Source organism: Macrobrachium nipponense, chromosome 21, assembly GCF_015104395.2.
Source record: "Macrobrachium nipponense isolate FS-2020 chromosome 21, ASM1510439v2, whole genome shotgun sequence".
Taxonomy (NCBI): domain Eukaryota; kingdom Metazoa; phylum Arthropoda; class Malacostraca; order Decapoda; family Palaemonidae; genus Macrobrachium; species Macrobrachium nipponense.
In genome coordinates, this window is record NC_087212.1 from 6,825,506 (window position 1) to 6,847,297 (window position 21,792).

Sequence of the window (21,792 nt, forward strand, 5' to 3'; positions counted from 1 at the left end):
CTCATTTCACCCTAGGTTGAAACAAATCAGTTGTAAAGTAAAATTGTGATTTATTTGAAGTTGACATCAGTAGCCAGACTGCTGGTACAAAAGTTCACCATTAGTAGAGAGAAAGACCTTATGGAAGTTACATAAGGCCTATACTCTTCTGTAGAATGGAACCTTTGGCACTGACAACGAAAATGGAGATTGGGAAGAATCCTAAGATTTATGGAACGAAGTGTTGATTGAAGATTGTAAAGCATTACAGATGAGGAAAACATGTAGGTATGTGATGTCAACGGGCTGAAAAATAGATATATCCCAGGAAATCATGGAAAAAAAGGAGTATATGAAGACCAGATCACTTGGGACTTTGGGTAGAAAGTGCACAGGACAGAGATGAGTGGAGTCAACTCATATCATGTCTTGCTTTGATGAAGGATGAAGCTGATGGAGAAAAAAACATTTATGCCATCACTTTAGTACTAGATGCTCAGCCTGTTATGCTTATTAGGAAAACTTACATTCAGTTTTGCTGACCACCAGTTTTGTTTTCTGTTGTAGACTATTGTATGCAGTATCTGTACAGTGGTATAAAAGAAGCAAGAAGCGCAACCATGTAAATGGCGAAAGAAGAAAATGGTTAAAGGAAAAAAGAGACGATAATTCAGTTACTGATGGTAAATTAGTCACTAAAAATTGTGGGGATGAATAACATAAATTTATATTTCATTTCATTTTGCCAGTATTATTTTAAGTCCCTTTGTAAAAACAAAATTGGAAAATAAAAGAAACAGGTAAAGCCATTTGTAATTTGGTTTATGAGGGAGATAGGAAGAGATTTTAAAAATGCTTGGTGGAAGTTTTAAAGTTAGTAAGAGTAGTTCAGTGCAATAGCCACATACTTTTGCAATTGCAATGATAAAATAAACCTTAAGGAGAGTAAACTTTTATGTAAAAGCAATATTTGGAAGGCCCGCAGGTTTGTGGGAGTGTGTCCCCATTATTTCCACACCAACAGTGACTGGAAACAAATCTTTTAATGCTTTAGATGAGGTAAATTCCATCCATGTTTATAAAGAAACTAAGTTCTCCAGGCTTTTCAGCAAAGCTAATTTATGTACATGTAAATCGAGGAAAAGCTGGTACATCATAGCTGCTTCAGTATTCAGAGGAGGATTTAGTATACCAGCTTCAGTTCACTTAATTCTTGGAGTGCAGTGTTGATGCCTAGGGATTTCCTGGTCCCAGTTACAGACATGTTGGTGGATCTTAGTATTGGCAACATAGACCAGTGGTGGTGAGAGATCTGCTTGTTCTTCCTGACCCAGAAATTCTGATACTTTCCAACACGTGGACTTTTGGCTTGGGTGCCCATCTGGGCCCTCAAGTACAGGGTACTAGGCCATTTATCTAGGCCTTCAAACTTAACAACATAGGAAGGATATGCAGTCATGTTTTCCTGCTTGAAGAACTAGGTAAGCACTCACTCAGAGTTGCTATGCTGGTTGGATGTGGAAATGTTCATGTAACCAGATTCATTCCAGGGGCCTGGAACATTAGTTGTTGATGCCTTGATCGAGAGGTTCTAACTTCTACCTTCAGAATGTTTGATTATTATTGTTTCCCGACCCCTGGCATGTAGGGAACTCCCCATAATTTGATTGCCCCATCCTTGAACTGCTGCTGTATTTTTCTTAATCAGATATAGCAACCTTTAAGATGGAAGTAATGATACTTATGGGACAACTGGGATGTCTACATATTTCCCCCTTCAGCCTAGTCAAGGATGTCATAGTGAAGATGCATACATTGTTGAACACCAGGATGGTCCTCATTTCTCCACTTTATCCCCAGCAGGAGTGGTTTTCTTACCTTCTGGGTATTTACAAGCCTAGGTTGACTGGAGTTGCTGCAGGCTCTTGGCCTTTTAAGCATGATATGTAACCTGTTGCAAAGACTTATAAGTACACAAGGCCTGTTGTACTCTGTATAGTAAAAACAATGGCATTGACAAGGAAAATAATGTTATGGGAAAGGTGTGACCAGATAATGTCAAAATCTATGGACAACGACAAACAGCAGATATGGTGTCCAGAGGCTGGAAAAAAATAATGAAAGCTCAGTGATTGAGATGGTTTGGATGCACTGTAATGGATGAGGAATAGTTGGACAGAAAAACAGTAGATATGGAAGTAGCAGGACGAAAACATGTAGGCAGGCCCAGAAAATCATTGAGAAAGTAGGTAAATGAAGACCAAAGAGATCAGGCAAAAAGTACTCAAGACCAACAACGTTGGAGATAACTCATGTCACATTTAAACATTTAACCCCATGAATGGAGATAACTCATTTTACATTTAACCCCATGAAAGGAAAACCAACAAGAAAATTTTGTTGATGCTTGTAGCTTGCCAATCTACCTCCCTCAGATTCTTTTGAGAAATATAATTTTAAACACTTGGATACAATATTGTAGGGCCCAATTGTTGTGGCAGGTCATGTGTCAGAAGTGGGTAAAGAACAGGCGACTTCAGTTACCATTAACAGCTTCAAAAATTTCTTTTACTCATATACTGTTCTGTTATGAGGGGTGGCTGTTTGGGCCTAACTTTGGTGTGTCCTGTTGCTGGTGAGCACACTGTCACATTTATACTTGCTACTTATTGGATACTACCAGTATTTTGCTTGCTCATCTATATTCCTGAGCATTGACTTTTTTCCCTTCTGTCCAGTAGTACTGCTATTTTTGTGGATGCACCAGTGGGATTGTGGAACCTTTCTCATTCAGGTCCTTCCACCTGAATGGCTATTCGGGCAAAATATATTAAATGGGGTTGTTATGTAACAAAAAATTTTTAGAACTCAAAAAATGCTTTTCCATACAAACCCACTAATCACAGTGCCCTCTTCCCTTCCATTCCCTGCAGTCTGGCTGATATCTAGGCACACAGATGGGGAGATTAAGGCAATGTCATATGCAGGATTGGGTATGTGCAGTAGGGGCCAGTCAGTCTTGACTTGTATGACCAGGCATTACAAGGTATTTTTTCCATTGGAGAAGGCAATAGATTTCATGAGCGTATTTGAAAAAAACCTGAATACTAAATACAATGTAATTTTTAAAGTTTGAAATAATTTACTCCCATGAGAATTTGTAGCTAATGGCCTAAAGTTTTCAATTACCAGTAGCTGGAAAATTAATTTACTTATGGTCAATCAGTAGCTGGAAAATTAATCTACTTGTGGTCAATCATCCTACTTAATTGGGTTTGCTTAACAGTTCTACGTTGAATAAGCTAAGCATAAACATTATTATTGAATAGAAATGAACACATAATTTGTAATCTTATTTGAATAATAAGTATGTTAATGTTATATGTTAAAGCTTGCATCAACACATAGGTTAATTTACCTTTACTTGGAAATATGTCTCTTTCTGCCTATAACATTGTTGTAAATTAAATTGCAAATTGCATACAAAATGGTATGTACAACTGCATATAGTACTTTATATGCATTTGTAGAATTTTATCCAAGGTTTTCATCGTAGCCTATTACAATGTGGCTTATTACCATGTAGAGTAATTCAATTCTAGTAGTAAAACCATTCTTCATTAACTCAGTTTGGTTTTTTAACTTAATGTAGTGGTTTGCTACAAGAGCCATTGCTCTAGAGTCTAAGGCAGACTCATTCATGCCTTCTTATATCTGTATGGTCAGAGTGGGCTTCACATTATTTTTTCTCAAACCTATAGTAGTAGTAGTAGTAACAACAATGACTATCAAAAGGTATGTGAGATTATTTTAATGAATACCACCCTTTTAACATTATTGCAGTCCATAAGCTTTCATGTTTATGATACTCTTCAAAATATTGGTCATTTTCAAAAGTATGTAGGAAAAATTAAATGATGTACTGTATTTACTGAATTTATTTAACATCCAATACAAAACGACTTGACTTAGTATTTACACTTATACACTAAGCAATGGTAAAATGGCACTCTTGATGAACATGATATTTCTTGCACTCACTCATTCAAAATCACATTTTTCTCATTCGCACATGAAACTTGGCTTTAATTATAAAATAAATATTATGTTGACATACATACTTTCAGGGCTAGGCACAATAATAAAGAATGCGTTTATGCACCAGATTTTTCCCCATGAAGTCATATGAATGAGATGATCTTACATGTAATAATGATTATTCATACTAAACTGTAATGACAGTAAAACATAATATTGCTTATGTCCAGTGTATTGTTAATACCTGATATGTATACTTTACCAGCGCACTAAATAACACTTGATATGTATACTCTAAGTTGTTCAAAAAGTCCTTCAGCAATCTAGCTGCACAGTTGCCAAATTAGACAGAAAATATGCCCATATAACTTTGAAAATAGCTTTCATTTTCCCAAAGACAGCTTTCCTTGAGACAAGCCATTTCTTTCATAAAACCCTATGACTTATACAATGTTTTCTTCTATTTTCCTTATTACAATTGAAAAACAGGATACATGGTATTCAATGAAGCAAAAAAATATCAGTTATGCACAAAAATCCTTTTGTTCATTTAACTCATATATGCAAAATTTCTTATGTAAACCCTTTTATTTTTATTTTTAATAGTCCCAATCAAGCTTTAAGTATTTGAAAGTTAGTGATATACTACCTCACCTAAAAGTAATCTACTTAGTAAAATACTGCTTAACCTCATATCTGTTCCCTTGACATAGGTTTTAGGGTATTGGAAAAAAAGACTTACATTTTTTAACCCTAACATTTCTTCAGATATTAGACAAAAATGGTTTCATGTTTCTCATTATTCTTTCAGGGACCCACTCCTAGTATCTTTAAATGGAAAAGTTTTTAAGCAGCACAGTAGTTCCAGTTATGAGAAAATAATAGCAGTAATTGAAGCTTCATATGCAAAGTTGAATTTAAGCAAAATGTTTTACAACAAATAGCTAAGTACAATCATTTTCAGTTGAATAGCTCAGTAAAATAATTTAAACAGAACATTTCATCACATATCAAGATGTTGTTTTAATTAATTTCTTTGGAGTAGGGAAAGAAACCCATGCTACTTTAAACCTTAATGAGCAGTCTACTCTGAATTGACTGGCGTAGGTAGGAGATACCCAAATCCTAGAGCAACATGGGAGTCGTTAGTTGAGCCTGTGAAAGAAGTTAGCGTATTCTAGAATTCTTGTTTAAGCCTATTTTTCCATTCAGTAATATACAGTATATCCATAATCTTGCTTAATCAGAAATATCATCTAGATCCAAAGGACTATCTGCTGACATTTTGGTATGCATTGCCATGGTCAGTAGAGCAGCTGAGAAAGGTGGCACACTGAAAAGTCATTAATAATCCAACCAGCCACTTGTGATGCTCCAAAGGCATTATTTTTGGTGATTAGTAACTTATCATGTTAATGCTTTTAAATTTGTTCTTTTTCATCTCTTAACAATCCCACTGTACATTCATGCATTCTGCTTTAAAGGAGTCTCAAAGGCCTGGTTACTGAAATGAGAATGGATAAGGTCATCTCAGATCTTCTTATTCCATGGTATTGTACTAAAACTAAACGATACTTGCAACAAATCATGGTAGGTTAGGTTGATGGTGGTGGTTTCAGCCTTGGATGTAACCTGACATGCCCACTGATACTAGGCCCCGTCAATAGGGTATGGATAAAGAATTTATCCTATTATCTTACTTAAGCATGAAAGAAAATTTAGTACATTTCATTTGGAAGCTGGGAGACATGCAATTATTTTTAATTAATTCACATTACTACCATAATTTTATCAAAGTTCTATTTGGTCCTTAAGACTAAGTGCTTTACTATATACTGTACTTTTGTTAACCCTAAGAGGGCAATCGCAAGGCAATATTTAGTTAATATCTGAAATGTGGAAAAAAAAACTTGAAATCTTATAAAACTAACCTGAATTTTTAATTTGTCAGAAGTGTGTAATAGAGCTAGCATTTTTATCCAATTTGAGGCAAGCTCATTATCCCAGATTCATATTTATCACCTAAACTATCAGTGGGTGTGTAGGCTTTAAAACGTAAATTGTTCTGTTGATCTAAATATCAGTCATTTATCTTTCCACAAGTACTGAATGACCTTCCCAGTCCAATGCAGAGCATCGCCCAAGCTTCAGACACCCATCCATTCTTTGCTTGCAGATTTGTTGGTCTACTCCTATCTACCATGTATTTGTCAATTGTTTACTTTATTCATAACTGATGTCTAAGTTATTGTTTAAAATCTTTAGTGCTTTCTATCCATGCTTCTACCTGTTCCTAACTGACTAAGCAATCACTACTGTACTTTCTTTCCAATTGAAGGTACGTAAACATAATTTTGCTACCGTTTCATTTGAATGTGTAAGTTTTTTTATGTATTGTATAGTCTTTCAACTCACTGTGTCTGATTTATGAGTAATTATGAATTAAATATTCAGTACTACACTCAAATTTTGCTTGTTTGCGCACTAAACAACCCCTCACTTAGTGCAAGTCATCGGAATACCTGATACATGTAGCTTCATTCCATTATTTAAGCAAAGACCTTATTCAGATCATAAGTGTCAAAATGTAGCATACACATTCAGTTGGACAATTACATCTAATCTTGTCTCACAGATCATGTGAAAATGAATTGTAACATACTCTGTACTTTTATATTTCCATATTTTTTTTAATGTTAATGGAGCCAGAAAGACTACCCATATACGTACCTATAAAATCATAGAATTTCATAATTTTATCATTTCATATTCAACAAGACTTTAAATCTAAGCATTTCAAGGGAAAAGACATTCTTATTTGTAGCATGTAAACCCAACCATTGATATTAATTCAAGAAGCTAATAACTGCAATTTTCTATTAACACTGGGTAATGGTTGTCCCTAAAATGATTACTAGAACTATGTTGGTATTGGATTATTCTTTTTAGACTGCTTGTTATCCACTGGTATGGCAGATTTTGAATAATTCTATGACTTATTCTTCAGATATCCTTATTATAACTTCCATTACATACTTGCATAAAAATATGTGAACCAGTAATATTCAAAACAGACCCAAGTTTTACTCATGCAAATTACAATCCATTGTTTGCAAAGTTCTAGTATTCATTTCTGTAATTAGTGACAATAAGCTTCTTGTTTAAATGATGTACATTCTTCACAAATGACAGATCTATGTATATAACTTTACAATGAGGTTTCTCCGGGATGCCACATTCCCTTGACTCCAAACATTCAACAAGAATTTTTCCAGTACAAAGAAACCTCTTTCATTCTTTGACAGTATACTGACAACATCATGAAAAGAGTGCAGTCCAACTCTAACAATGTTCATGTCGTGAAAAGTCACTTAAATATTTTTCCATTAAGATAATTTCATCAAAAAAATAATTTTATTTTTACCATAAATGTTGCAAAATGAAACAAGGTTCATAAGAAATGTACAAAAACAGATGTCAGGGATTACTATACATTGGTTTTAAAACAGAAGTCATGCTTTAAATGCCTAAATAGATAAAAGCAAATATGTAGTCCCTATAAAGAAACATTTCCATTTGTCATTTAAAGGGGCATCAATATGTCTGTTTTACACCTCAAAATTCAAGACTCCTTCAAAAGCAACCAAAATCTATACAGAACCAACATTTTTAAGGTAACTTAATAAAGCTGTATTTTTGCTTGCACGTATGATAAACGTCACCTGTTTTTTTTATATGCAAGCAAGACCATTTCTAAAATAATATCTTGTAAATTAAATTTCCTTAACCATGAAAACATTATTTTATCCGGAAAAAATGTTTCCATCAAAACAGACCTGAGTGATGAAAAACTTCAAGCTTATTTCAAATTCAACTAAAAATTAATATAAATATTTACAAATTATGGCCTTTGAATAACAAATATGGCTTTTTTCTATATGATTCATGTCAATGCAGTTTTTACATATGCTCTAAATTTTAAGACTACAACCCAAATACTGTAATCTGAAAACTTACTCAGGCCCTGCTGGTGATAACATTACTATAGGTTTTGAGGTGCTTACCACTTTGCATGTAGAGTACGTACAGAACATGAAAACATGATTTTTTCAATACAAGAACAAATGATAAATTTTTTGTTTTGCAAGCTAAGCTGTGTATATACTGGCTGAGGCATGCCACATACTACCATTGAAATTTGCCTACTAAAGGAAAGGATATCCCAAAAGCCTAGTATTTTGCCAATTCAGGATATACTGTACAGGCAAATCAATTTAATATTTAATTTTACTGATGCTTGAAGTAACATTTTGAAATCCATAACATAGATACACCAAAACCTCTTATATTTTTTGTCCTAAATTTTGATTTTAAAATAATTTTTCCATAAATATGTATTTAAAATTGCAAAGAAGATTTTCTCTAAATACTGACAAAAAACTTGCACTTTGCAAAGTGTTACCAATCATCAAAATCACAAAATTAAATTAAATACTGTAAAAGCTATCACAGCTATTGAGATTTTTAACAATACATTGAACAATTTAATAATGTAGCTTTCAAGTGCAACAGAACACTAAAAACCATACAAGGTTAACGAGTGATAAAATCAGATTTTAATGCACATGGGAGTCCAATAGCCTCGACTACTTAAGCTAACTTTAGTATAGTAAATACTTTTACTAAAGCATTACGTAATCATATATCCTAATTCAATTTTCCACTGGTATTGCAATAACTTTTTTCTTGATTCTTTCGATACTTAACCTTAAATAAGGTAACACTGCAGTTTGGAAAACTGCTTTGGGTGTTGCTGAAAGACGGGAGCAATATTTAAAATGAGCAGCACCTGCCACCATCCATCATACACCTTCTTCACAGACAGTTTTGGCAACCCTTAATAGATTCTTAGAAGAGTAGCCACACAATAGCAGCCACTTGAAACTGAATACTGTTTTGGGTTTTATAAGGACGGAATAAGACCACTAAAAGATCACACGGGTTAAGGCACAATAACTATGCAAATACAGCACTAAAATAACACTAGATATTACTTTTTTCGTACAGCAGAAGCAGGTGGGTCATTAGACCTCGTTGCTGTTCCAAGATTAAAGAAACCAAGATGATCCAGAGTTTCGGTGACACGTGCTATTAGTGGCTCTCTATACCTCCAAATTGTTGTGTCCAATATTGTATGATTCTTATATTCTTGTGAACAAGATTTTTTCAAAGAATTTACACAATCTGCTCGATAATGTTGCAAGTGGGCGTCTTCTGTATCAATGGCAAATGATGAACAACCTCCACCCAGGCATGAAAGAGGAAAATGGTTATGAAGGGTGAGAACTCTTTCTGGGTCATGGAAACATTTAACATATTGACCTGGTTTGGTATAGTTATTGGAACGATATACATGCTGCAACATATGCATGTAGTGTGGAATTTCTCTGAACCATCCATGGGCATGACGCATAGTATCCATAAAGTACACATTACGTACATTATAGGATGCACGAGGGTCCTTTTTGGTTTTTAATGCTTTTGGTATCACAGTTTCCATTAAAGACTTCCATGACAATGAACTTTTTGGCATGATAACTTCATCAGTGTCCAGAAGAGCAATATACTTGTAACGATACATATTTTTGTACAAGCAGTCATTATATGGAATGAGCTCATTTTGCCTCTTGTTAGTAATTTTACTTTTCAAGTACATATGCAAAAGTCCAGGTATGTTAGGCTGCTCCCCAGGCAACGTTAACTTTGTAACTTCCACTCGACCTTGTTCTTCATAATACTTCAACACTTTAGTAATGTTGGGGTGAACTTCTAAATCATACAAAAACACTTTGTTGGCTCCAAGGAGGAACAAAAGTTCTAACCACTCTACTAATCGAACACTCAGGTCATCATGGAGAAAGTCAAGACCTTTAACACAAACTGCGAAATCTTCTTTCTGCCCAGAAGGTGGTCGATTATTAATTACTCGCATATTTGTTGTTGCCATATCACATGGTTTCTCAACCAGTGATACAGATTCCGGCACAAGATGGCGGTATCCTGGTGGTATTTGACATGCAACCAGATATGGCTGGAAAAGTCCATTCTTGTAGTTTCCCCATTTTTTATACCATATGTACTTGTACTCCCAGACACGAGCAAACACTGGCTCCTTGTGTCCATCAAACCACAGTTGACAGTAAGTTTTAACTTTAGGCTCAAGCCTATTTATCATACCAAGTATGCGAATCACTGGTTTCATGGCAACTAATGTTCTGTTATCATAGTAAGCTCCATAAAGGTGGAAGGTTCCATTACTACTCTGTAGTGTTTGCCAATACATGTTATTAAAACTAATATCATAGAGTGAAGGGAACTTGGCGCATGTCTTATTCTTAGATAAAACTTTGCCCTTATATTTTTGCCAGTATCTAACAGGTAAGTTTGGTATTTTTTCCTGGATCTGGGCAGCTAAATCTTGTTCTGAAAGCACTGGTGATTTATCAACTGATGGCTCCAGTTCCAAAACATTCATTTCTGTTGTTGCATTGGGAGCAGTTTCTGTTGTGACAAGTGGTGGTGCACGAGTTTCAACTATTTTCTGAAGCAACAACCTGCCAGTCATGGTACCTCCATGGCTGAAAGTGGACTCATCTTGGCCAGAAAATCTGCAAAAATAAGAATGGCTTTAGAATGCAAAGGAGTGAGTATTGAGATAGACCATTTACATCATTATAATACAATCATACTCGCCTACATTACTAAACCTTATACTGTAGCAGGAAATTGGTATTTTTAAAGTTCATCTGGTCTGGTTAACTGCATAATTTCCACTCACTGATTGATAATAAAATATTTTAAATCAGTTAAAAAATATAGTACTGTATAAGGTAACAGATGGGACAGAACTTTATAAATAAAATAAAAAATTTACTCTGAGACTTGTGTATGATACCTCTTTGTGACATATTGTTAGGTTCACTAGGATTCCATTTGATATTTTTTGTGCATTTTGAAAAGATAATCCTTCATTCACATTGTGAAAAACATTTGTTACAATTTTCTATCCTAAATGAGATGGCAAGTAACATTTTTAATGCCTTTTGGGAAGATAATCCTTTTTCAGCTTTTGCGCAAAAACTTTTACTTTTTTTAACCTAAGCACTATTTCTTCTCACATATAGCCTTCATTACAACTAGATGACAATACCTGTTTGCTTAACACTGCCATGAAATGTAAAATATGCCATGAATTACAAGCACCACACACTAACTCGGGGAAAGAAACAAAGGCTCAGGTGTCAATTCCAACTACAGTACAAGAGGAAAACATAAAAATACTATGATAATTAAAAGTTATGGCTACTTATATAAATTATATGCTTGTATAATTCATGTTGTTTAGAAGATACAAAAACAATTATTATCATAGTATTCTTTTATATGTTTTCCCCTTGTACGGTAGTTGGAATTGAGACCTGAGCCTTTCTATCCTTGTTTTGTTACTGGATCAAAACTATTTACATCAAGTAATAATACTGATATTCACGGAAACTTTCCTTTTAAGAACTTATTCCAAGATGAAACTGGGTTCATGTTTGCATTTTTGCTGAAAATAGGCACAATTGGCCATTTTGAGTTGCTAGTCATGAATATGATTGCAAAATTACAATATACTATATATACTATACTAATTTGCAAATTAGTTGCAATACAGTGCCAGACACTGTTTAATGTAAGTGGCATCAAGGACTCACAGACAAAAATCATAATAGATCTGGGCGTATTAAAAATTGTACATTTATGCATTCAACAAGTCATACACGTACCTAACAACTAGGTAGCAAAGGCAACACCACAGGAGCAGTAGGTAGACACCCCGCCTCATGGCCCGTTTAGGGAACCACCGCAGCAGCCGTTTGAGTCCTCCCATCATGAATCCACTGCCTTCTGAAATGAGGGATAAAGGTTATCTCTAAAGGTAAAGTAATCACATTTAACTTATTCCCTGGTCTCTTTAAAATTTAATGTACTAATGATTTTTCCACTGATGATATAATGTAGACAATTTTCCCTTTGGTTACCTGCACACAATTCTGTTCCCTAAATTGTTAGTGAAGATTTAATTTCTTCCCTAAATTGTTAGTGAAGATTTACATTCCTCACTAAAATGATTTTAAAGGCTTCACTTATTCAAGAAGTAAAGGATTAATAAACAATGATGAAACTTTTCCTCAAGTTTACTAATCAAAGAAACTGCATCACAAAAATAACCCTTCCCACATTCAAAAACTGGAAAGACCTCCATCATTATCAGTGTTAACAAAACATATCTACCTCCAAAAGGTAAGATATCTTGAATTTCAACACGGATGGAAATGACTTAAGCAGAAATACTCAAGAGAAAATCTGTCAATATAAAGCCAGCAGAAATGACTGTTAATGACCATCATCCAAAGCACAACCCAGGATGGTAACCATACATATCAAGGCAATGTTTAATGAAGCTATCATTAGGAATCCATAATATATAAAATCTCAGAAAATTAAATGAAATACCTTCTCATCCCTTCTTCATTGGGACTGTCAGGGGTTGAAGGCTAAATACGGGGCAGAAGATGCTAGTAATTCGTGACCATTCCCTGATAACTGCATAATCTACAGTATATGATTAATACCCCCTGTTCCCAGGAATACTGGCTACATGATTTCCACAAATGGGAGTCAAAATGTAAGACAAGAATGGCAGCACACGATTGGGGAGAGTAATAAAATGATCGAGATCATGGGGTTAATATAGCCTTGGAAGTATACATCAACAGACAAGCCATACCCGTAAAATATGGCAACTGATAATTGAGTGCCCATGTCATACAGACTAGAAATATACATCTCTTAGGGAAAAGAAGAGAAGGGGAAGTACCTTCTTACACAGACCTCTGTAGAAGTAATGTTAAGAAACAATGTCATTACATATATTTCAGAAGCTGGCCTTCTGAAAAAGATCTAGAATTTTCATTATTATAGTTTTCGCTGTTCATTATCAATATTCTTTTAATTGATTTCAGTATCAATGACCACTGCAGTTATAATGTCCAATAACATACAATGATTACCAAGAAGAATTAGAGCATAAAGGATTGTTGCGACCCTTCTTTTTAAAACGAATGTAAAAACGTTAGGAAAGAATAAGCACTTTTATGGTTAGATGCAAATCAGGTGAGAATATTTAAGATATAGTCAAGGTATTTCTATTAAGAATATAGAAATTGATACTCGAAGGAATGAGAGAAAAATTGGCTAGCTTGTTTCAGCACACTTCATATCGCTTCATTTCTTGCGAACACCTGCTTTAAATATTCTAATAGACTGACAATACAACCGAGAACAAGTGCACTCGACTAACAAAAAAAAAGTTTTGCACCAAATTAATATTCCTGACATCTTCCAGCATGATACTGAGACAGTGACGAAGATTCCATATTAATTCTGAACTCTGTATCAGGTCAAGCAAGGATGATTTTACACAGCACATCCCATGAACCAAGGAACCCCCCTTACAACACACACGAAAGGATTCCCTCACCAGAAAAAGAAGAACCTTCATTTACCCTTGTTTATCATGCGGCTTTTGCCGAACCCGATTGCTTTATTTCCGAAAACATCGTCTCTCCTCCAGCCAACCTCATCATTTCGCCTTCCATCCAGCGACCTCCCCCTCATAATTCCATATCCCCTTATTACCGTGCCTCATTTTCTCCACAGAGTTCGGGCATAAATTGCGGGGAGGTCTCGGTTGCATTCGTGCGAATGTCAACGAGACGAAGATTTGTTACTTTACTGCTCTGGAGTTAATGATCATGAAACGAAAGAAAGATACCGGTATTGTATACACACTGTATGTATGTGTGTAAATGTGTACGTATATATAATGAATATAGATAGACAGACTGTATATATTTCTTTCGTTTCATTGTCATTAAATCCACAGTATTAAAGTAGTAAATCTCTCTCTCTCTCTCTCTCTCTCTCTCTCTCTCTCTCTCTCTCTCTCTCTCTCTCTCCCTCTCTCTCTCTCTCTCTCTCTCTCTTCTACACACACACACACACATATATATATATATACTGCTGGGATGATTAAAAAATAATAAGGCAATGGTTTTTCCACATTCATACTCAGAGTCTTGGGTGAAATCCACGCGGAGAAAACCTACAAATCACTAGTAGCTCGTCATATACGTACACAGGTGGGACGTCAATTTGCAGGCACTTTTAAACGTGGACATTAGGTCCGTCTCTGCGGGCACTTTCCGAGTTTTATTGAATAAATTTTTTCACACTAATATATTACCCTACATTCTTCTTACATTACCAGACTCGCTCAGATAATCCTTCTAATATGTTATCATCTGCTCATATCTCAACCTTTCAGTACCCGTGACACGTACATATGTAAATAATTTATCTCGACAGCTTACAATTTTTTTTTTTCATTTACATTCAACATCCGTACTTTACTTCCGTAATGGAGCGTTGGTTAAACAGTCGCCTATTCTGCGTCTCTTCTATCCTACCATCATCCATTATATTCACTTTCACATACTTGAATCAATTGTTATCAAATCACAAACATATACCAATCAATTGTTATCAAATCACAAACCTATACGAATCAATTGTTATCAAATCACAAACCTATACGAATCAATTGTTATCAATTCTCAAACATATACGAATCAATTGTTATCATGCCAATTGTTCACCAAACATTATGACCCGAAACCAATTGTTATTAATTCACAAACATATACAAATCAATTGTTATCAATTCACAAACATATACGAAACAATTGTTTAATCAATTCACAAAACATAAACGAATCAATTATTATCCGAATTCACCAACATTAACGAATTCAATTGCAAATTCAATTCAAACAAATTATACGAAATCAATTGTTAATCAATTCACCAAACATATACGAAATCAACCGTTTTATCAACAACTTCACAAAACATAATAGTCGAACAATCCAATTGTTATCAATTTACAAACCTAGACGAATCAATTGTTATCAATTCACAAACCTAGACAAATCAATTCACAAACCTAGACGAATCAATTGATATCAATTCACAAACATATACGAATCAATTGTTATCAATTCACAAACATATACGAATCAATTGTTATCAATTCACAAACCTATACGAATCAATTGTTATAAATTCACAAACATATACGAATCAATTGTTATCAATTCACAAACCTATAAGAATCAATTGTTATCAGTCCAATTACCAATTACTGTTCCATCTTCCGGGTTTCAAGGTAAACTAATAAATACCCTTTACAAAATAAATAAATAAATAAGACCATGTAATTTAACCTGCTAACAATTCTTACAAAAGTTTAAGTTGATCTGGAGAGATATTTACGTAAATAACATGCCATCGAGAAAAATGGTGAAAACTAGGTTGAAACAAGAAAGCAATGTACTCTAAACTTTCTCCGCTTGCAAATACTTTTAAAAGTTTTTCCCTGGTCCCTTTTCTACCCAGGACGTAACCCTTCACAGTCAGCTAGCCACCAGGTCTCACGATTTAGGTCAACGGGGCCACTATGGGTTTTCGGGAAACGTAGAGACGTCTCTCCCATGGGATCGAACTCTGGTTTCTCGTGAGTGCTCATGTGCATAATTCATGCGCATGCGAGAATTATGCACATGACATATGCGGAAGATTAGTTCGTCTATTCATAAATGTATGTATACTTAGTTTTTGCAGTACATGGTATATCCGCAAAAACACTAGGCAAGAAAATTTCTACTGATCAAAACGCACTAAAAGATATAAAGTTGTGGTACACTGAATAAACCGCTCCTTAAAGCGTCTATGGATACTACTATAAACATGGAGTCGCATATTCAGATAAATCCTTGACAAATAAAAATTAAAATATTAAATACTATATTGAGACATGTAGAATATTAAAATAATCCTCACGCAATTCCTTAGATTATCAGCACATTCAAAGGATGGTCGTTTAAACACTGCAGTGAATTAGTTTAACATGACAAAAATTCCAACGACCCAGATTAAACCAAAACAACTACTGTAACTGTTCGAAGAAATGGATGAACAGACGGACGATTGCCAAACAAAACCTAAAATGAAAATGTTAACAATACGGAAAAGAAATTCGTAGATAAAAGACATTTTATCGTAATCCCAATCGTTCTGCAAAACCAAACGACACGACTAGGAGCGCGAAATAACTAGAGACGACTGTAATGACATAATTATACGGTCTAGTGCATACAAGCTCCCTCCCGCTGCTCCCGTTATCCCTAGATATTTTTACCTCATTCCGCGGAACCAAGCTCCCAAAACGCTAAGCACAGAGCTCCCGACAGTTTCACAAACAAATCCGTAACATTTCCAGCTGGAGAGAACTTACCGCTGGTGCCAGGACCGAAAAACTGAACCTGCGTTTTCTGCCCTTTCGAGCAACGCTACTGGGAGATTTTTTTCGTCGAGGCTTCAGGTGTCTTTTCAGTGCAGACATATGCGATGATCATAAAACTGCTTAGTTGTCTTTTGAATTGAATTTATCACGTGCGCTTTATACAACGTAGATAATATATATTTTATATGTTTTGATGTGTGTAGGCTGACATAAGCAGCAATTAGTTTTTCTTTCCAAATAAATTTTATCACGCACGTCGCATACGAAATGAGCACCTACCGTTATTCTCGAAATTAAATTAGCGACAGCCAAAAAAGTATATAAGTTGTAACTGTATGCAAAGACCAGCAGGTTTCGTTCCGAACTTCATCAAGAAAGCAGTCCATCGACAAACACTGAAGCGGAGAACTTTTTTTTTTTTTTTCCTTTTTTTTTCCCTGCCCCCCCGGCGCCCCCCCCCTCCCCCCCTTTTTTTTTTCTTTGTCGTCGGAGAGTAAGTTTCAGGATAAAGTTTGGCAGCCGGGTCCATGCCCTCTCCCGATCCCAGAGCCCTCCCACACACACACACACACACCACGGTACACAAGTTTGGCCTAACGAGCCCCGTTGAATATTCATGCCCGTTCTGAACGCAGCAACTCTGCCTTCTCTTTGATCCGAAAATTTTCTGCGGCATAAAATGATCAAAAGCCCTTTCAACCGAACGGCCACCGTAAACTGGGGCGGAGCTGATGTGCACCGGACTAAAGATATAGTATATTCCTTTACCTCATCTTTAAAAAAACACAAACATGCACGCGCGCCCACGCAAGCACGCATCTGTTAACGTGACAGACAGAAGGAATTCTTCTGAAGCACCTGGATGATGATTTCGAACAACCCTGTAACTGAAACGACTTTATTCTACTCCCATTTTCAAAATATTTTATCCCAAAATAGCTCCCACTGCATTTAGTCTAATGCAATAAATCGTAACAGTATATATACATAATAAAAACTGTTTATAGAACCACAACCGCGTGATATATACTTGTAAAAACCTAATTTCTCCTAATAGGAACTAACGAGTTTATCTCCAAAAATCAATAGATGCCGAATAATTAAAACATTCAAAACTGATTCTTCAACTATAAAAAGTGCGACCATGAAAGAAACGAGCTGCTCCCAACAGCAGGCTCATCAGACCGTCATCGAATATGTAAACTTTAAAAAGGCTATAAAATACAAAAACCGGCCACCTGTGTGATGCATTTTATGTGTGTGTGTTTGGATGGCTGAAAGGTTCTTTTATGGATTCGAAAAGAGTTCAAAATAACTAATTATATATTCATGAGCTTTTGTCAAGCCCCTGTGAAGAGGGGAGAGCTATTTTCAAACTCCTGAAAGGGGGGGGGGGGGGGGGGGGGGAAACGGGAGCTACTGTTAAACTCCTGGAGAGGGGAAGAGTGGAGGAGATATTGCTAAACCCCTGCAAAGGAGAGAGGGGTGCTACTGCCCAACCCCTGAATAAGAGAGGGGGAGAGCTACTGCTAATCCCTGAAGAAGGGAGAGGGGAAGCTACTGCCAAACCCCTGCAAAGGGGAGGGGCCGACTGTCAAACCCCTGAAGAGGGGAGATACAGAAACACCCCTTGAAACGGTTAGGGAGGAGCTCCTGACAAACCTCTAAAAAGGGGAGGGGGAGCTACTGCCAAACCCCTAAAAAGAGGAGAGGGGGAAATACTGTCAAACCCCTGAAAATATATTTGCCAATGGATCAACATAGAAAACAACTGGTTGAATTTACCGGCATCATCTCTATGAAGGCAGACGGAACAAGATGAACGAGAGAAATTAGTAGAAATTTGAATAGACACATACTCCAACCTGACCTGACATGGAAGTTTGGTAGGGAACTCTCTCTCTCTCTCTCTCTCTCTCATACATTTCCTGTGCGGTTCCTGAGCACCGAAATACAACGGCTGATGGGACACGTGGACGGACACGGGAATTGGAAATCTTTCATATTAGTGATCCTCTCACATTCAACGGCGGTTCCAAATCGAAACACGACAGAAGAAAGGCGGATTCTACGTAAACATAAGTTAAAAATATATAAATGGATAAGTATTAAATAATCACTGGCGAGTCATCACACCGTTCACGTATACGGTCGTTTGTGCTTGAACGCCACCCAGACACAATTACCATAACCTGATAAGGATTCGGGTGCAAGTTCGTCGCTTGGCATTGAAACCTTCAGAGTTGGGAGAGACAGATGTTTTTCTACTGTTGGTTTTGTTCTAATACTCTTACGAAAATCAACATAATGCCGTATAATCATAACTATCGTATGGCGATAGGGTCACCTGACTTGAGTATAATCAATACTGTGTCTTTTACAAGAACCTGAACATTAGTTTGTTTGTTTGTTTGTATGGTGTTTTTACGTTGCATGGAACCAGTGGTTATTCAGCAACGGGACCAACGGTTTGACGTGACTTCCGAACCACGTATAGAGTGAACTTCTATCACCAGATATACACATCTCTAACCCCTCAGTGGAATGCCCAAGAATCGAAATCGCAGCCACCGAGGTGGCAGGCCAAGACCATACCGATCACTTCACTGAGCCACAGAACCTGAACATTAGTTCCGTTCTGCCTCAGACTTCCAAATGGAATGGGAATTTAGCTCCCAACTTTCGGCAAAATTGCAGAAACTCTAAATTTCAGCTTGTTTATCTAAGGTCAACTCATTCTGCAACAACCTGAAAGTTTAGAATTTGTAACAGTATCAAAATTATGCCTGTCATTGTTGAACAATAGGTATTTCTCTCTAGAGGTTCGTTGAATTGCAAGAATTACTTCGTTGGTGCATATATCTTTCTGAAAGTAAATTACAGTATTGAACCGAACGCCTTTTAAATAACTAGACATTAATCTTCAAAAAGTACAATGAATGGCCATAAATATATACTTCGACGTTCTTATTTATGCTTTTGATAAACGCAAACGACAGCCACGTCGATCAATGAAAGTGCACCGTGGTCGAACAATAACTTATTCATAGGTTTCCATTAAAAGGAAAATATTTGGAGAGTTAAAAATGAAACGGGATTCCAAACCATCAATATAGTTTTTTTTTTTTTTTTTTTTTTTCCTCTCCAGTCAGTCGAAAAACCCCCGCTGCGCTAGGCACGCGAGGAGGTGGAGGAAGAGGAGGAGGAATTATTGTCCCGAGTAACGGTAATCATTAACTCTTAAGGTCATTTACTGTAATTATAGGTTGGTTTATTGTGTGGATAAGGAAAGCCGTGCTTTGTTTTTCCCGAGCTGCAAATGTATTTGCAACAGAATTTTATCTATATAAGCACGGAGGCATATGTGTAATATGAAATACGTAGGAATAAAAGTCCCAGTCTATACCACGTTACTGCATATTACAAATACAAGAATATAATTCAAGGTAAGTGCCGTTATTATTCAGAAATAGATTACGCCAAAAATAAAAAATAAAAACATTCATACCATGGAAAAGTAAAAATAATATTCAAATCCGAAATCACACATAAAAAAGCAAGTCAAAATAGCTGAATTATCTAATAGTAAACGAATATTGAAGATTAGGGTTCCTTTTCAATAAGCACTCCCAAAAACGCTTCCGGTTGGAAAATTTGTTATAAAAAGTCAATATTTCACAGCTGCCTGGAAGGAATACATAACAGGAGGCCTAAATTAGCCCGAGTACCCATATCGGCCCCCCAAAATTTGTTTTTTCTTTTTATAACTTCGCAGAAGCCTAATTATAGGTAAACTTTCTGACGACAGAGAGATTTTCCGATGCGCTGAATCTCTTTCTGCACCACTTTGATGTCATCGTATCAGCTGTGGGCCGTAACTACGAGGCATAAAAACCAATTCTCTGTTATTTTTTGCTACCTTTCACTCGTACCACTGAAAGTGAGTCGAGCAGAAGATAACACTATTACGTGCGCACGTATATACTATACTATATATATATATATATTATATATATATATATATATATATTATATATATATATATATATACTATATATATATATATATATATATATATATATGTATATATATATATATATATATATATATATATATATAGTATATATATATAAATGCATTAAGTTACACATGTCCTTTAATATCCAATTCGCTCTACCTCGGAATTAATATATTTAGTATATGTTAACCGAAGGGGAAATTTTTATTTGATGATAGTTCCGTCCTCACGTGGATTCGAACCAGCGAACAGAGGAGAAATCAGGACTTTAGTGACATTTTTGGCCGAGTCGGTAACACCGCTGAAGTCCTGTTTTCTCCTCTGTCCGCTGGCTCGAAGCCACAAGAGGACGAAATTATTATCAACTAAAAAATTCCCCTTCGGTTGACGTATATGAAAATATATTAATTCCGAGTAGAGCGAATTGGATATTAAAGGACATTTGTAGCTTAATGCACGTATTATATATATAATACATAGAGTGTATATATATAATATATATATATATACCCCATATATATATATATATATATATATATATAAAACAATCAATAAAATATGATTATTAATTTCACTGAACTATTATATCACTGTTTCTTTTCCCTACATCAATCCCTATTTTCCGTTCTCACCAACGTACCATTCTTTCTTTTCATTGTTTTAGGTTTTCGTTTAATGACCGCCTTTTCCTGTCTTCCTATTTCTATTTACTGGAGCGTTTCCCTCTTACTTCTTTCAAGATTTTCACGCTCCTCAATTGCTGCTATTCATTTAGATGTATTATTCACTTGTTTATTTTTATCTGTGTTATTTTCGTTTCATTTCACTATGTATTCCTCTTTTATCTTGTTTATGCGTGTGCTTTTCAAATTGTTTAATAATAGTAATAATAATCATTTGGCTTTTGTAACCAATTCTAAAGTTTCAGGCTGTTGCAGAATAAGTTGGCCTTATGTCAGCGTGGGGTGTTACTCCTGTAACAGGCCGTAACAAGTTCCAGGACATCAGCAGCTACGTGCTACAGTTCTTCCAATTTAGCCCAAAAGGGGGGAGCTGAGGTCCCACGCCATTGTAGGTATGAGGTACAACCGACCCACAGCGAGTGTCTTCTTTTAAAGCTTTACAAAAAAATTAATTTACAAAGAAATTAATTTATCAAGTCTTCCAATAGAAAAGGCATCACAGTATCGATCCCACTAACAGAAGGTTTGGACATACGGTCTGAATATACGCAAGGTAAGCGGGGCGAATATGCAGTGGTTACATAGACTTTTAAACAATTTTGACC

At 35.7% G+C, this 21,792-nt stretch overlaps 2 protein-coding genes across 15 annotated transcripts in view; one reads left to right on the top strand and one right to left on the bottom strand.

Moving 5' to 3' along the window:
• LOC135197746 (zinc finger protein 678-like) overlaps positions 1–3,917 on the top strand; it is a 28,426-nt gene extending 24,509 nt beyond the window's left edge. Inside the window, exon 4 of the transcript XR_010310651.1 lies at positions 155–3,917. The gene's annotated coding sequence lies outside the window, so the exon portion shown is untranslated. The remainder of the gene's footprint in view (positions 1–154) is intronic.
• Positions 3,903–21,792, bottom strand: part of LOC135197747 (uncharacterized) — a 530,867-nt gene continuing 512,977 nt past the window's right edge. For 9 of the 14 annotated variants that reach the window (XM_064224821.1, XM_064224813.1, XM_064224823.1 and 6 more), the window contains 2 exons: positions 11,847–11,967; positions 3,903–10,685 (listed from right to left, as the gene is read on the bottom strand). In XM_064224821.1, the coding sequence (XP_064080891.1) occupies positions 9,068–10,685; positions 11,847–11,953 (1,725 nt within the window). In that variant the 5' untranslated portion in view covers positions 11,954–11,967 and the 3' untranslated portion in view covers positions 3,903–9,067. The remainder of the gene's footprint in view (positions 10,686–11,846; positions 11,968–21,792) is intronic. The other 5 variants (XM_064224814.1, XM_064224811.1, XM_064224812.1 and 2 more) reach the window with 1 other exon arrangement.